Raw genomic sequence first — 17,613 nt, forward strand, 5'->3', positions numbered from 1 at the left:
AGAAGAACATCAACATTATTTTTATTTATGAATGACAAAAACACATCTTTTCTCTTCCTTCTACCTTATGAAATAACAAAAAGAAAAAACATAGAAAGTATTACAAATTCTAAAAAGTCTTTGCACCCATCAACAAAATCTTTTAGCATATAAGTTTATTAAGTTTAATGAACATAGGATAATATTTAACATAAAGTTTGAATAAATTTACTACAAATTAGAGACAAGTCCATACAAAAAAAAAAAAAAGAGAGCAAAATATACAATAAAAAACAAAATTATTCATTCAACTTTCTTTTTGTGAATAATTTTTTCTTTCTTGTATAAAATGAGTATTAGCCAAAAATTGTGAGTCATAATACTTAAAAAGTGATTGTTTGTCCGGAAAGTTAGTATATAAAAAACTACTTAAAGTTTATTTAAACTACAAAAAATTGTATAAGAATATTTAAGTTATAAAATTACTTATATACAAATTTTTAATAAAGTAAAAATCTTAACTGATACCAAGAATTAAATATAGACTATTATTTTAAGGATAAGTATGTATAAATCTTATATGTCATATTTTTAATTTTCTTCTTTTACACGTTCTAAAAGAATTTCATTTAAGAAGTTAAGAATTTTATTTTGAAAACAAATATAACCTTTCTTCTCTTGATTTTAAACTTTTTATCTTGATTTTAACCTTTTTATCTTAATAATAATTTTGAAAACTAAAATATTGATTTCTTATAATTATGGAAGCTCGAAGTCTTTGTTCAAGAAATAATTTTAGAGATTACCAACTAAAAAATATGTATTAGTTAAATATTAAATAAAAAATGCATGCCTTTATTATCTTAAAAAATTAAACTTAATTATTGCTTTCCTTAATTTGTCATTTTATATTTATTAACTAGTTCAATAGCTAATATTATCAAACATTTTTAATTCAATCAACTAACTTTTCGACTTGTTCAGCTAATTTTTAAGCTTTCAAGTTCAACTAACTTATGCCATGAGTTTTCTAAATACATCAATAACTTATATTAAAAAAAAGGTAATAATTAAAAATTATAAAAATGTAATAAATTATTTTTATACTAATAAAAGTTTTAAATTTTATATGTTTAACTTCATTCTTAAAATGTAAAATGACGAAAGTCAATAAAAACTTATTATAAATAAATTTGATTGTATAGCCGTTTGAAAAATGGATAAATAATAAATTATAGAAGGTGTGCCGGTAGATTACGTGAATCTTAATTTATTTATAGAAGAAAAAGAAAGGAGAAGAAGAAGAAGAAGAACCTGAATGCTATTTCGTCCGTATTCATACCTACAACTCCCAACAACTCCCACCCGTCTCTCCCGTTCTAACGTGCTCTGTTCTGTTCAGTTGAAATCACGGCCTCACAGAAACCGCGTCGTCGAAGAAAATGAAGAGCGAGACGATGCAAATGCTTCATGATCTGATTGAGAATGGTGGAGGTTGTGCTGTCATTGACGGAGGATTCGCCACGCAGCTCGAAACTCATGGCGCCTCCATCAATGACCCTCTTTGGAGTGCTCTCTTTTTGATTAAAGACCCACATCTTATCAAAAAGGTTTTTTTTTTTTTTTAAAATTAATTATCATTTTCTGTGTCCTTCCCCTGTCCTTGCTTTACATTCATTATTATATTTTCCTCTTCGGATAATAAATCTCGCTTGGATTTTATCTGTTTATTTTTAGGTCCACTTGGAATACTTGGAGGCTGGTGCTAATATATTGGTTACTTCATCATACCAGGTAAAGTATGTGATTTTGCACATAGCCTGCAGTCATGCACTTATAATTTTTTATACTTGCTTTGCTTCTTCATTCTTATTATGTAATCTAATGCTGGGAGTTTAGTTTAGATCTATGCTTTTTATACACAAAATGAATAATTGCAATGGACTCGATAAAAAAAAAGTGTGTTGCTATCATGTGAATTGGATGTATAGGGAAATTTGTGGTTAAATAAATAATCCTCTGTGGTCTATAAGATTGAACCTTAGACAATTTGGAATGAACTAGAGGGTCCTTCTTTCCTGTTATTATTATGTTATTTATTATCACGTTACTTTTTTTAGGTTAGCCACGAACCATGAGCGGGGATTAGTTTTGGGCTCTTGGGCTTGAGGACATCTCGTGGTTTCTGACCGTGGATTAAAAAAAAATAGTGCTCTGCACTCTATAAATGAAATGATTGAGCCATAGACAATTTGGAATAAACAGAAGGGTTACCTTCTATCCTGCCAATTAACCTGACTTGTGAAGCATTTGCTTGTGGTTTACAAATTTCATGGCTTCCGGTGATGACATTTTGGATCTATATACTTAGGATGAAATCTTAATATTGCAGCAGAAAAGTTCAGAACATTTGGTTGTTCATACATATACTCATGCATTGTCTGCAATTTTATTGTTTGCTTATAGAAAATTCTATAATTATAGGCTACACTGCCTGGATTTTTGTCCAAAGGGCTATCCATTGAAGAAGGGGAATCACTATTAGGGAGGAGTGTCAAATTGGCAGTTGAAGCTCGTGATAGTTTCTGGAATTCAGCTAAAAGAAATCCAGGGAATAAATACAGAAGAGCTTTGGTTGCAGCCTCCATCGGAAGCTATGGAGCTTACCTTGCTGATGGCTCGGAATACAGGTGCTTCTACACTCCCCAAAATTTGATGGTTTGGTACCTATCCATCTTGCGGTGGAACTGCTTTGTATAGTTTTAGTGTGTACACTGAGTTTATTGGTATTAATATCTTTTTGTAGAGGCTTATATGGACCCAATGTGAATTTGGAGAAGTTGAAGAATTTTCATCGCCGCAGATTGCAAGTTCTTGTTGAAGCGGGTCCGGATTTGCTTGCTTTTGAGACCATTCCAAACAAACTTGAAGCTAAGGTCTTGTTGTTTTCTTTTTCCATTTTCCAATAAGCGTGTTTCATAGATAAGTATACCTTGCTGTAATTTCTTAAGTTACTGCAAACCTAGACAACTCTTATCTTTCTTGCACCACATTATAAATTTTAGGAACACCACGAAACTGGAAATTTTCAATTCTGTTGTTTTTCCACTTCTCTCAATTCTCTAATGACACTTTGTTTTCAAAATGAGTAGTGTTTGATCAAATCTCTTACAGTCCTGCTTTTGTTTCTTTAAATCCACTGAACATAAACACTGAGTTTTGTTTGAGTTGTAAAATTTGTTCTTTTTTGCTTACTGTAATCTCTTTGCCTTTGGCACTGTTGTAATGGTAGTCCTTTATGCTGCACTGTAATCAATTAAAGAAACACCAAACACAAAATATTTGATACCAAAATTTTTAAATTCCTTGATAATAGAGAAAGCATCAAAACCAAAATTGAAAATTACCTCTTACATTGATCTTTTTCATCCTCATCTAAATTCTAAAACACTGAAGTATCTCTCTCTTCTTGTTTAAACCTCTTTTATATCTTGAGACCGATTTTTTTCTATCTAAAAGGTGAAAGATGATATAGAGATTGGAATCTGTTCTTAAGGTAAATTCTTAATAATTAATTTACAAGAAACATAGGATGCCATTTTAATCCTAACTTTGAGAAATTCCTGATTAGTAAAACCCACAAGAATGTCAGTGTGAAACTACCTGAAATTAGCAATGCCCAGGAGAAAGAAATATTCACACAAACCTTGACCCTGCCCTTGTTGGTTGATATCAGGAGCGTATGATAAAATAAACAACAGGCTATGAGCAGCCAAACCAGCAGGCTAATAACGATTTATACTAATAATTTATCTAATAAAACAGCACCAAAACCATGACTAATTTCTTTTTTCAAACTTAATCATTTCAGAGCATTGATTTCACGTGACAGCATCTTTCCTATCAACAGTGTGTCATACGTTAACGTCAACTTTGCTAATGCCTTAAGAATCCTTGATTTGTTAGAATTTGGATATCTCAGTCTACAATCTATGAAGGTGGACCCAAAATAGAATTTTTAGTTTTGGAAGTTGCTTCCATAGTAGAAAACAGAATGAAGCAGCATATATTTAAGGACTATTATGAGTATTATCTTATTTGGGAGTTAAGTTATTCTTAGAAAATATCAAACCATGATCATTTCTAAATTGTTCCAGAGAAATGCTAGCAACATACTTTTTGTGATTGTTCAATTTTGTAAAAAGTCAAAGCATTTTTTAAAAAGTGATCAATTTATGAAGCCAGTGTTTTGACTTTTTAAAAAATGGACCGATTATAAATAGTGTTTTGCTAGCATTTCTCATGTTCCAATGCCTGAACCATTTCCTCACATTTTCTTCCCACAATTCAATTAGTCTCACAATTATTGTGCATAGGTACTATTGATAATGTTGAGACGAGACATTTATATTTATGTATGGAAAGGAAAGTTGTATCTTGGCTTTCTAATCACCTGATAGTCATTCATCTTGCCTGAAACAGAAGTCATCATGTTCATGTAAATGTGTGTAAGCTAATTCCATCATTAAGATGTGTTTTTATTTTTTCGTTTTTTTTATATGTTCATTAAGATTTTTAAATTAAATTTAGGCCTAATGTTTTAATTAACCAATCCCTAGTATGATTGCTAATGTACTGTTTCTAATTCTTTTACTACCAAGCTGAACGTTTTACTTTCCACTTTTTCAATTCTAGTTTAACTAATTTTTACAGTTTAGAAATCTTTTGTGGTATTCATTATCAAATTATCCTATTGCAGGCTTGTGTCGAATTGCTTGAAGAAGAAAGTGTTCAAATCCCATGTTGGATCTGTTTTACCACTGTAGATGGTGAAAATGCTCCCTCAGGAGAGAGTTTCGAAGACTGTCTTGAAGTAATAAATAAGAGTAATAAAGTAGAAGCAGTTGGTATAAACTGTGCACCTCCCCATTTTATGGAAAATCTCATCTGCAAATTTAAGCAGGTAACTGTTGAATCTCATGTCATTAATTTGAATACTAGAATTAGTTTTTATGATCAGAGAGTAAAAGTTTATAATCTTATATTTCCAGTTGACAAAGAAGGCCATCATTGTTTATCCCAATAGTGGGGAAGTATGGGATGGTAAAGCCAAGAAATGGCTAGTAAGTAATGCTTCTCTCGGTCTCTCTTTCTCTTTTTCACACAGACATGCACACTCAAAGACATACCGTCTCACCTGTGACATGTTCGTTAATTGCTATGTTTCATAAGTAATTAGACTTTATTTTCCTGTTTGTTTTAATTGACAGCCATCTAAGTGTTTTCACGATGATGATTTTGGATTTCATGCAACAAAGTGGCGTGATTTGGGAGCCAAAATAATAGGTGGTTGTTGCAGGACTACACCATCCACCATTCAAATTATATCAAATGCTTTAAGAGAAAAATCTTAATTGTGCTGTAGATGTAATTGTTTTTGACGAACTACCACAAGGCATTGTCTGTATTTCTTTAGTTTAAAATTTTTAGTTTTTTGAAGCTTATTGATTCAGTTGAAAGTGTGTCGTTTCTTTTCCATAGGAATTGAAAGATAACTTCATACGTAACACAAAAGCTTGGTATAAGCCTCATTCCTTCGATAAATCAACACAGGTCAACAATTTGTTCATGTTCATAAGCATTCCTATTAATCAGTTATGTCATGAATGGGAATATTTTTATTCTCAACTTAGTTCTAGTATTGAGAAGTCCAGACCACTATAGATTAATTAAATCATTGTTACAATGACGATTCTCACAAAATAGGAAAGAGAGAAAACAGACAGAAAGAGAGAGAAAATGTAAATAGGCTAATTTTAATCTGCATGTTTGGTTTTGCGCAAATAGGCTAATTAACGATAGACATGTGTTCTACAGCCAATGTTTATTTCTTTGATCACCAATAATCAGATTCGATCCTTAGATGATGTCGGATCTAGATTTAGAGCGGTGATTATTTGGATTAGTGGCCCAACCATTGTTATAGTAAGCACAAATAGCGTGAAAATTGTGATGTTGAGCAGGTTGAAGAAGTAGCGCTGAGAAATAGTTCCTTTGATATCAAAGAATACATTTGACAACACACCAATGAGTCTGTAATAGTTGGGAAAGAAACTGGAAAACCTTGTTTACAGCATAAACTATTTCTAGCTGAGTGAGAGTAGCAAATTAAATGTCACCTACAATAGAGTGAAAAAGATGAGCATCAAGACTGTAATCAGATTTGAGTTTAAGAGCTTACAACCACGGGTAGAGATACCTTTGCATCAATCATGTGAGCTTTAGCAATAAGGTATATTTAGATTGAGTGAAAAAAATGGACCCACCAGGTACATGTTTAACTTCTAAGGTATACTATACGTGAGACTAATTTTTCTTTTAACCAAAAGACCCTTTCAACAATTGCTTTATTGAAGAATTAAACTATATTCATCCTTGTAAAGACCCAACCTGGTCAACATTGCACCTACTCTTTGTTGGTGTTTGTCAAAGCATAGCGTTCTTTGAATATAACCCAGAAGTAACGTTAATTTAATCATAACTATCTTACCTTATTTTTATTTTTATGATCTTATATATTAAAGTTAACATGATTTAAATATTTATAGATAATATTATTCAAAATTTAACATTTATAAAAATATATTATATGCAAAAATCAAATAATAGGATGAAGTAACTATTATTCGTGATAGTGTTTGAATTGCCTGAAAAATAATCAAGCCACATTGGTCTGAGTATCTTCCTGCATATTTATATTTATATCCACGTTAATATCTCAAAATTATATAAGACGAACCGAAGAATTTAATTTTTATATGACTCAACAATGTCAATATTTTTTTCTTTTATTATGTTATGTCACTTGCTATATTTATTATATCTCTCCCTTCTCTTCTTTTTTCTCTGAACGTATACATCTAGGAAGGCTTCTAAGTAACAAATTTTCAACTTTTAGCTGCCACGGTTCAATTGACGATGCTGTCGCAGAAAGTTGAAACGGATGCAGAAGGGAAGAGAGAAGGAATAGGATGAGGGACCACTGAGAAAAAGTTCGGGGTAGCCTACGGTGAGTGTCATTCAAATTTCTAGCAAGCAAGAGAAAATTTGTAATGTGGGATCAAAGGAAGCTAATGTTCATCCACAGCCAACGTGGGTCACCACTAGAAATCCCTCTGCTTAGTGGCCCAACCAATAAGATGGCAGAGATTTGGATCAAGTTTATAAGATCCACCAATTAAAAACCAGATAAGGCATTCTTGTGGACCCAAAAGCACAACCTCTACTGTGGAAAACCTCCCAAAAGTGCAAACTCTAGGCCAAGCACTTTTATGCCCATGTAATTAGCTAGTAAATAGAATGTGAACAATGTGAAATATGTGTTAAACGATCATAACATTTTCAATTATTCCATAATACGATGTCTAAAAAGTTCATATTTTTATCATATTTTCTCTTGTTTTTAAATAAATGCCTTTTTAGACTATTTTCTCATGTAAAAAACTAATTTTGCAAAATACAAATAACTATATTACAACAAAAGCTCATATCAATAAATTTTTTCACGTAAGAAAGATTAGTTAAGCCTTAAAAAACATCTTAATTATATTCAGTCAATATAAAATTTCTTAGTATTTATAAAATTATTTAAAAAATATTAATCAATATCCTAAAAATTTTACTTAAGAATAATTTTTTTATTATGAATTATAATAATCATTTCATTTATAATTTTAGTATAATTTTTATAAAAATATTATTTAGTAATTTCTCAACTGTGCATATATATATATATATATATATATATATATATATATATATATATATATATATATATATCTTATTTAGATTGTGTTAAATATCTACCCCTGCAAAAGTGCTGCGTGTGGGTCACACGGACACACATGTACACGCCATCCCTAACCCATTCCACCCTAAAATTATTGTACTGGTGGTCTGGTACAAGTTTCTTAAACTACTCTCTACCATTTCACTTTTTCTGCATATGCTGCTAGCAAAAGTCTCCATAAACCAATCCATACCCAACACCATTTCATTCAGAAGGACCCCAATAACATAACACCCATCTAGCTCAAGACTCTACTTTCCATTCTCGATCGTTTGTTTCGCTAACTACCATCTTATAAACTCGTTTCATTTCAAAACCCAGTTTTTCAACCACCACTCTTCTAATAATGATTTTCACCAAGACCGAGGCAAACGCTGTTAGCGCCAAAACGGCAAGAGCGTGCGATTTCTGCGCCAGAAAGCGAGCATGTTGGTACTGTGCCGCCGACGATGCTTTCCTCTGCCAACACTGCGACTATTCCGTTCACACGGCTAACCCGTTAGCGCGTAGACATGGACGGGTTCGCTTGAAAACGACGTCGTTTAAGTCACTCAATAATATTAACTGTGCTCCGTCGTGGCACAAAGGATTCGCCAAGAAACCTCAGACGCCACGTGGAGACGGAAAGCACACTTTGAAGAACCCATTCGATGTGGTACCTGAAGTGGGTTACGATGATATGAATTCCCACGAAGAGGGCGTGGAACAGGTTCTTTATAGAGTGCCCGTTTGTGACAATAATCATGGTTTGTTTGTTTCATCGGAGATTGAAGTTGCTGAGTTTGATCCTGATGTTGAGATTTTGTTGGGTAAAGGAGTGGAGAATGAGTGCGTGGGAATGGAAGGGTTGGGGCTAGCTGATGGCAAAGAATATGAATATGAACATTCTTCGTGGGAGTGTTGTGAGGATAGTGGAAAAGTGAAGGTGGAGATGATGATGATGGGGACAGAGGAAGCATTTGAATTGGGATTTGATTGTGACGATGCTCCTTTAACATGTGAAGAGGTGAAGGAGAAGATTGGTTTGGATGAGATCAATAATGGTGGGGAACTCAAAGAGATTAATGACGAAGAAACGACAAAGAAGATACTATTGCTGCAGTTGGATTATGAAGCTGTAATCACTGCTTGGGCAACCCAAAAATCTCCGTGGACTTCTGCGGATAAACCACACTTGGTTTCGGATCACAGCATGGTATTTGAGTTCACCCTTTATGCTTTGTTTTTCATTCTTCAGACTTAAAATGTCTATTTTTAGGCTTCTTAGTTTAAGTTATGTACAGTTTTATTTCCTTTATCTTTAATAATTCATATTTTGTTTTTATAATATTTTAACTGTTTAAATTAATTTTCTTATTTCGAGATTTTATCTAATAGTTAATAAAAACCTAACAAAAATATGATATATTGTTAATATGTATATACTTTTTAAAAATGTTTAAAAAATAATTTATATATATATATATATATATATATATATATAATGTTTCAATTAAATTTATACATGTTAGTTACTTTTAATTTAAGCATTTTATATTTTAATTTATATTAAGTTACATATACTGTATTTTTGTTATTATTAAAAATGAAATTTAGAAATTATAAATTAATTTAAAAATTTAAAAATTAAGAAGACTAAAATTTAAATAATTAAAATTATACATAAATGTACATATGAAAACTAAAATACAATTAACCTTTCTTTTAAATTATATATTTACTTTGTCTATGAGGTCGGCTCGCGTTGCAAGAGCAAATCTTCTTTCCTTTTTTTCCCCTTAGAAGCTTGCTTATTAATGTCCTACCATAAAATATTACTATTTTGAGAACATTTATAATATGCATTAAATCCTTATTTTAATATTTAAAACCTCTTATTCTTATAAATTCTTTTAATTATTAAATAAAAAGTATAATTTTTTATTTAATACATATTTTATAAAGTAGTAAGGAGTTAGTAAAATTATGAATAGATGGATATAATAAAATTATATAAAAAAAATTGTAAGTTACTTCAACCCTTGACCTAGTATAATACAGGGCCTGTATCTGATCTTATTTTGGGTGGAAATTTATCTGATTTTGAACAGTTCAGTAAAGCTATATAGGAGTAAAGAAGTAAACGCAGGTAGATGATTTTGATTATGTTTGACAAAGAAATTTATGCTAATATTTTAGCAGAGAAGATGGGGAATGGAGCTTCACAGACCTTATGGTGCAGCAATGGAAGACGGGGGAAGAGAAGCGAGAGTATCACGATATAGAGAAAAGCGACGTACAAGGTTGTTCTCGAAGAAAATAAGGTATGAGGTTAGAAAATTGAATGCAGAGAAGAGACCCAGAATGAAAGGGAGGTTTGTAAAGACAGCTTCCTTTGTGGCAGTGCCACCACCAACTCTTCCTTTGCCAAACAAATAGCGATTTAAAATATATGAATACAAATAAGCTACCATGCACTGCTTTACCCTTCATTTTTTGCTTCAAATCATTAACTTGTTAGTGTTAAGAATATACTTTTAATTTTTTAATTATCGATTAAATTTTATTATAAATTATATAATCATCGATACAATTTTTTAAATTAAAAATTACATATTTTTAAATTTTTAATAAATTTTAATTAATAATTAACAATTATATTGAGACGACAAAACTTGATAACAACGTTTCTTTAATTTGTTAATATCAGAATGTATATACAAATTTAACTTAAAAAATATTAGTAATATATTTTTTTAACATATTCTTATTTATTATTAAAAATTATGAAAAATATTTATTTTTATTTTTTATTTGGAATTTAATTAAAAAATTATACTTTTATAATTTTAATTAATTAAAAATAGTATATTAAAAAGTCAACAAAGACGTTTCTTAGTAAGACCGAAAGTTAAGATTTCCGCTTGTCACTTCAGCAATGTTTGAAATGATTATAAGACCACGATACACGAGATTTGTCCAAAGAAGGCAGCAAACAGCACCATTAAATGAAATTAGATATTAGACAAAATTAGTATTTTTTAATATTTAAAATTTAACGTTGATCTTAATATTATTATTTAACTTTTTTAAATTTAATAGTCGTCTAACTTTTACGTTAATTCTTTTATAAGTATTAAAATTCACTTAAAGCTAATTAAATAAGTATCTTGTAAATTTCTTTTAAAATTAATTGAAAATTTTCTTTAAATATTATTATGAGTAATATATTAAAAAATTTCATAATTTCATATTAATCAAAATAAGAGATTCAAAGTGTGACCTTAAATTTAATTTTTCTTTAAACCTTATTTGAATATCTATTTATAATTATTTTTTAATAATTGTTGAAATTGACTAAGGAGTAAATAAATAATAATTTTTCCCTGTATTTTCACTAGTTAAATATGAAAAATTGATCATAACCCTTTTTTCTTATTTTACTTCAAACATAAGATTTCTATATCCTAACATGTAATCAATCATTTAATCTTCTCCACACTACGTGGTATTGGAGGGTACAATTTAGTTGCGATTTATGGTTTACACTTACATAATTAAATTGGTTAGGTAACTCAATTCATTGTTCTATTAAACGGCTAGTTCTCTGCTAAATTTTAGATGATTTCATTTGTTATAATGAAAGATATCATATACCATTTTTTCTTTGTTAATACTTATAACATGAAATCTCCCTATAGATCCTAATAACATTTAATCAAGTCTCATTAATTTAGACTTCTTTTCTCTGTAACATGTGGCATTCATGTTAAAATTTAATTTTACTTTATGACCTACATATAGAGAATTAAATAGGTTAAGTAACGTTAACCCAACTCATTGTGAGAATTAAATTTTTCATATAATTTTCCACCATGGCCGTGAATTAAGCAAGAATTTTTCGTTATGTCTTTTTTTCTCATTCTTGGACCATAATGACCTAGAAATAATATTGATATTTTTTCAAAAATCTCGTATAGAAGAAGAGTTGGATAATTTATGGGATGGGGTGAAAATTTATTATGCATTATTAAGAATATATTCAAATTAGAGATGTTTTATGTGGGTTAGGATTTGGCTTTTTATTTAGATTATGTACTTGTTACTTGTAGTCAATTCACACGTACGTCTTTCTTGCCATATCGTCATTTAATTAAAACATGATATTGGAAAATAATATTTTTATATGGGTGATTAACATTTCTTATTTCACAAAACTAAAGAATTATGACTTACAACTTGTCGATTAGTTGAATCATTGATTCTAAATCAAGTTAAATATATGAAGTCATTTTTAATAATAATAATAAATAAATAAATAAAAGAGTCTAGCAGTAAATGGGGTGATTAAAAACACATGGAAGAAGTTTTTTTTTCCCCAATTTATTGAGACAGTAATTTAGTTGAAAACAAAATCCAAAAATAACATAAAATCTTGGATAGACTTGATAGAATAACATTGACAAAATTTATGGCCTCAACATTAAGCAAAATGGGAGGAGATATCTGTTTCTTTCTTGTTTTACAATATTTGCTGTAAAATAAGTTATTTTATGATATATTAAAAAATGATAAATTTCCAATCATTGTAAATACAATATTTCATGTTGTATTCGTAAACAAAAGATATCCCCATTAAAATCTCATTTATTGTCATTTTTAATGCTAGAACTACTTTCTATTGCTTTGTAAGGGATAATAAAAAAACTGAGTTCTATCTTAATTTATTTATGTATATTTTTAGGGTGCTTTGCTACAAAGTGCGAAAATTGAAAGAGTTAAATTTACTGAAAAAAAAAATAGAATTGCACTAATATTGTGTAATAGAAGAAAAATAAAACATTTCATTTTATTAATTTTACAATTATGCTATACTTAGTTATTTATCTAAAAGTTATTATTAATATTCTAAGATTACTTTCATCATTATTGTCATTCAATGCACCTAATAAGGAGGTACAATAATTTAGAACTACTTTTTTCACCTAATTTCTAGTGTGTGTTAAATAACATGATAACATTACTAAAATATCATTATTTGGAAAAGAAAAAAAATTATTAAAAGCATTTTCAAACTTCCTAAACTTTTATAATTTTCAATTCTTTATATATTAATTGATAAGATATTAAGACCCCAACATTAGAATAGAATATATTCAACTTATTCATCTAAATTTATGCAAAATGGGTAGTTTAAAAATTTACAATTACTAAGATCTATAACCATACATTTACTATCTTATTTAACAACAAGTAAAATAATACTTTTAATTTTTAAAATAGAAAAACATAAATTAAATAATCTAAATATTTTATTTAAATTATTTTATAAACATTATAATTTCATTTCTATTAATGAATCATTTTTCATCCTTTAAACTATTCAATTAATATAAATATTTTATTTTATTATATTTATATTTTTATAAGAAATAATGATGTTAAAAAAATAATAACATTGATTAATATAATAACATAATAATATAAATATACTATTCTATTTATTTTATTATTTATTATATTAAAACAAAAAATTCATTAATTAATGTTTTATTTTACTTAAATACTTCTAAGAAAACGTACTACATAACACACATTAAAAAAAAAAAAAAATACCACAAAACATCTATATAATAGGACACTTAACAATAAAACCATGTATAAAATTTGACGAGGTGACCTTTCCTATGTACATGGTAATATTATATTTTATTTAAAAATGGATTAGCATTAAATAATGTTATGAGTCAAATTTAATAAAAAAATAAGTCTAATAATATTTTTTAAAAGTTAATTTTATTAATTTAATAATTTATTTTTAGAATTTTATTAACTTTAGGACTAAGTTTAAACATTTACAAATAAAAAAGTTTTATAAAAAAATATACAGTTATTGTATTAAAGTTTTAAAAATATAATAAATAATTTTATTTTTAATAAATTTTTATTATTATTAATTGCTTATACTCAGTCTTTAGAGTTGAGTTTAACAAAAATTTTATTTTTATTGTATAATAATAAAAATTATGAATGCATCTTTTTTATAATTTATATATTTAAAATTATGTAACTTAATATATATATATATATATATATATATATATATATACATATATTGAAAAATATAATTATATAAAACACTTAGTAACTCAAAATTTTACCCTACGATTTAAATATTAAAATATCATTATGTCATATTTCACTAAATTTTTCATGTCTTATAAAAAAAGAAATAAAATTATTTATAATAAATTAATAATTTAATTAATATATTTATTGCACATTATTATAATATTTTATCTATAATTTAAAAATTAAATATGTTATATAAATATTAAATTCTTTATTTATTTTCTACGACACAAAGAGAATGTTAAAAATAGAAAATAAATAAATACATGATAGATTTTTTAATTTAATAATGAAATTTTATTTAGCTTAAGATCATATAACACACTTTATAATTATCAAATATTACTAATAACATTAAAAATAATTAAAGAGATTTAATCAATGAATTAAATAGTTAACAAAACACAGTAAAAGATATGTTAAGAGTTGAAAATTTTCCTTCAATAATTTTTTAATTCAATCAATAACATATTTATTTTAATTATATTTTATAATAAATTTCTAGAAGTAAACTAGTTTTTAGACTCATGCGTGTAATGCACAAAATATTTTATAATATTAAATTTTAAAATTTAATTTATTAAAATAATATACAAATTAAGCTATTCAATAATTAAATTAATAAATTATTTCAAATTATATTAAATTTAAAAAAAATACATCAATATTACTAATATTTAAAAAGTTGTTATTAACTTTATTTCATTATAAAATTATTATGATTTTTAAAGTAAACATTTTTATTTTATGATAAAATAAAAAAAAATTATGCTAATAATATAAATATAACAATTATTTTTTAAATGACTTATAATTTTTTAATATTATAAATTAAATAAATTTGATCTATTATGTAATAATGAATATTTTATTAATAATTTTAACTTAAAATATATATTTATATAATAGATAATTTATCACATAAAATATAAAATATTTATTATACAAAATTAATGATTATCAAATATAAATTTAATATTTATTATTAATTAATAAAAGATTCATTATTCTTTAAAAAGAAGACAATAAAATTTCCACAATAAATTGAAGCCAAATTTGACTAATAAAATTTTGTTAACTTATTTATATCTTAAAAAAACCATATTTATAGCGAAATAACATTTTAATTAAATTACTTATTTTATATTCCTATAAAATGATTCTATAATTTAAATAATTTGTATTATCTGTAAATATAAATTATTTATTTATTTTATTCAATACAAATAGAATACTGAAAAAAGATAATAAATAAATACGTGATAGTTCTCTTAGTTCTATTATACAAATTTACTTTAATTAACATTAACAATGCCACATATAATTAAAGAGTGAAACATTAATTAATTAATTAAGGAGTTAAAAAAATTAAAAGATATGGCAGCTTTCGAAAATTCTCTCGTGATTTGCAATTAATTAATAATACATTTATTTTGGTTATAGCTCTCTATTAAATTTAAAGAATTAAATATATTATTGATAACTAATAAAATAAAAAGTGAAAATAGGAAATAAATTTTGTACAGTAATTTGACACCTAATATCTCTAATAAAGTTTACACAAGAGAATTTCTAGAAGCGAACATTTTCTATACACAATCAATAATGATAGTTATGTGTTCAAACAAGCTATAGTCATGTTAATTATAATAATAATGTTAATGAAGGTAATTATATTAGCAATTATAACAATATTAATTACAGGAACAATACTGCCAACGTTGATTATGATAATATTTTTTAACAATAAAATAATAATTTTAATATAAAATTAAAATTACGAAACTAATCCTTAATTAGTTTTGAACAAGAAAAAAATATCTTATATATCTTGCTTTTAATAAATTCCTTAATTATAGTCAATTATTTTGTACTTGACAAAATTTATAGGAATTACAATGATAATAATATTAATTAAAATATTTTGTATTGTTTTTATATATAAAAAACAAATGTATAAAATTAACCCTAATTTGGATAAAAGAAAAAAGAAAGAAAACCTCCCACTACATAAATGTTTATTATAAAATAAGCAATTAAAATATCCGTAGACAAAAAGTTTAAAAAAATTGTGGACTGTTCTAATCATGAAGCTTTATATTATTATAGTTGAAATAAAAAATAAAAAAAAAGGTACATTTAATATGAGTATTTGCTCGACTCCCCAATATACACTTAATTAAAGCCCCTCCAACATTTGCGTTTGTTTCTAATGTCCAACATCAAAAAATAAAAGCTCAATAAAACAACTATTAAACACGACCGTATCCTCTAACGCTCGACACTGAGCTGGCTGAAAAGCCTGAGCCAAGAGTGAGCTCCAAATTCAACTCGGCTACACCGTTTCGGCTCTGCTTGTCTCGCCTAATCAAAGAGGCCTCGTACGTTTCCCGGCTCCTACATCTCTCGCGCCCTCTTTGCTCTTCCCCACAGACTGGATTCCACAGCGCAGCCGAGTCAACTGAGCCGATTCGCGGCTTGGGCCGAATCACATTCCCTGTTCTCTTGGACACGTGGCGAATGTCAAGAACAGGAGAACCATGCTCACTGCCACGTGTCCTCATACCCTCCCAATCAGAAGGTTCCACGGTAATGATTTCGGAGCCATTCAGCACTGCATCGACCGCTGTTTGACATCGGGCCCACTCCCCGGTCCAGAACAAACCCAGTGCCCCATAAGCTGGGTTCACAATTCTCCCACATGCCTCATACATCAGTGACTTGAACACAGCTGAAAATTTTCAATTTTATTATTTCATTAATATATTTAATATTATTATTATTAAATGAAAATTGGAAAACATATGTACACAAAGAATTTTAATGAAAACGAGTATTCATTAAAAGCAAAAGTGAAAAAGTATTAGTTAATTCAATTGATGAAATTGTATCTTGAGACCGTCCATTGTTGGGAATAAAAATAATATTTCAATAAAAAAATGAAAAGAAGAACCGTTTTTCAACGAGTTTCTAGATCAATTTTTAATTAGTACAAGTTCAACTAATTCAAAATTCAACATCGATCTTTGAGGAAGAGAGGTAAGGATTCCACAAGGTCGTGATTGAAAAAAAAAACTGATTATGTAATCTAAAACAATAAAATTATAAAAATTGAAATCTAAGAGGGGATGGAACTGGAATTTTCATTCAAAAATAGGAATTTGTAAAACTAAAAAAAGAGTAAATGAATCGTAAATAGTACTGTTTGAAGGATGGTGAATATGAGTGATGATGACCTGCGCGAAGGTGTGGCTGTGCAGCATTGATGAGGTTGAGCAAGCCAGCACGGCCATAGAATTTGGCAAGGAAAAGGGTGGCGTTGGCTTGGGACTCAGGAGAGTTGATCCACTCAAGGCAAGGCCTAATGATGCAGTCTTCGCTGCAGCCTTTACGGAGAATGCGACACCCATTGCAACTCAGTTTCATGGTGGCTGTATACACTGTGGAAGTGTGGTGATTGTAAGGAGTATTTATTAGCACCAACCAAGCCACCAAGTAATTATATTGAGGGTGGTAATAAAACGTTGGTTTGCTCACTAGAACAGTGGTTTTGCAATGTGGTGGGTTTTTCTTGTTTTTTTCCCTTTTGGTAATTTTGGTTTGGTGAAAAGGAGGGGGGATTATTTTGGCTGTACTTGGAGTTGGATGATTGCCCTGCATGCAGAAATGAATTA

General features: G+C 27.9%; 3 protein-coding genes across 3 annotated transcripts; 2 read left to right on the top strand and 1 right to left on the bottom strand.

The window, feature by feature from the left end:
* Positions 1-1,442: 1,442 nt before the first annotated feature.
* LOC113869761 (homocysteine S-methyltransferase 1) lies at positions 1,443-5,393 on the top strand. The gene is made up of 7 exons (XM_027506225.1): positions 1,443-1,589; positions 1,717-1,773; positions 2,464-2,669; positions 2,786-2,915; positions 4,739-4,942; positions 5,031-5,102; positions 5,250-5,393. The coding sequence occupies exons 1-7, from the start codon at positions 1,443-1,445 to the stop codon at positions 5,391-5,393; spliced, it is 960 nt and encodes a 319-aa protein (XP_027362026.1).
* Positions 5,394-8,174: 2,781 nt separating this feature from the next.
* Positions 8,175-10,246, top strand: LOC113870348 (zinc finger protein CONSTANS-LIKE 16-like). The gene is made up of 2 exons (XM_027506942.1): positions 8,175-9,023; positions 10,010-10,246. The coding sequence occupies exons 1-2, from the start codon at positions 8,175-8,177 to the stop codon at positions 10,244-10,246; spliced, it is 1,086 nt and encodes a 361-aa protein (XP_027362743.1).
* A 5,945-nt stretch (positions 10,247-16,191) lies between these two features.
* LOC113870349 (LOB domain-containing protein 40-like) lies at positions 16,192-17,365 on the bottom strand. Its single transcript, XM_027506943.1, has 2 exons — positions 17,176-17,365; positions 16,192-16,670 (listed from the first exon to the last, which is right to left on the bottom strand). Exons 1-2 carry the CDS (start codon positions 17,363-17,365, stop codon positions 16,192-16,194), a joined length of 669 nt encoding a protein of 222 aa, XP_027362744.1.
* Positions 17,366-17,613: the final 248 nt, after the last annotated feature.

Source organism: Abrus precatorius, unplaced genomic scaffold (assembly GCF_003935025.1).
Source record: "Abrus precatorius isolate BTA unplaced genomic scaffold, Abrus_2018 Scaffold6, whole genome shotgun sequence".
Classification (NCBI taxonomy): domain Eukaryota; kingdom Viridiplantae; phylum Streptophyta; class Magnoliopsida; order Fabales; family Fabaceae; genus Abrus; species Abrus precatorius.

Coding starts and splice junctions, on each gene's coding strand:
- LOC113870348 (XM_027506942.1), top strand. CDS start 8,175: ATGATTTTCACCAAGACCGAGGCAAACGCTGTTAGCGCCAAAACGGCA. Junction 9,024..10,009: donor TGGTTTCGGATCACAGCATG/GTATTTGAGTTC, acceptor ATATTTTAGCAG/AGAAGATGGGGAATGGAGCT.
- LOC113870349 (XM_027506943.1), bottom strand. CDS start 17,365: ATGAAACTGAGTTGCAATGGGTGTCGCATTCTCCGTAAAGGCTGCAGC. Junction 16,671..17,175: donor ACAGCCACACCTTCGCGCAG/GTCATCATCACT, acceptor GAAAATTTTCAG/CTGTGTTCAAGTCACTGATG.
- LOC113869761 (XM_027506225.1), top strand. CDS start 1,443: ATGCTTCATGATCTGATTGAGAATGGTGGAGGTTGTGCTGTCATTGAC. Junction 2,916..4,738: donor CAAACAAACTTGAAGCTAAG/GTCTTGTTGTTT, acceptor ATCCTATTGCAG/GCTTGTGTCGAATTGCTTGA. Junction 4,943..5,030: donor TCATCTGCAAATTTAAGCAG/GTAACTGTTGAA, acceptor TTATATTTCCAG/TTGACAAAGAAGGCCATCAT.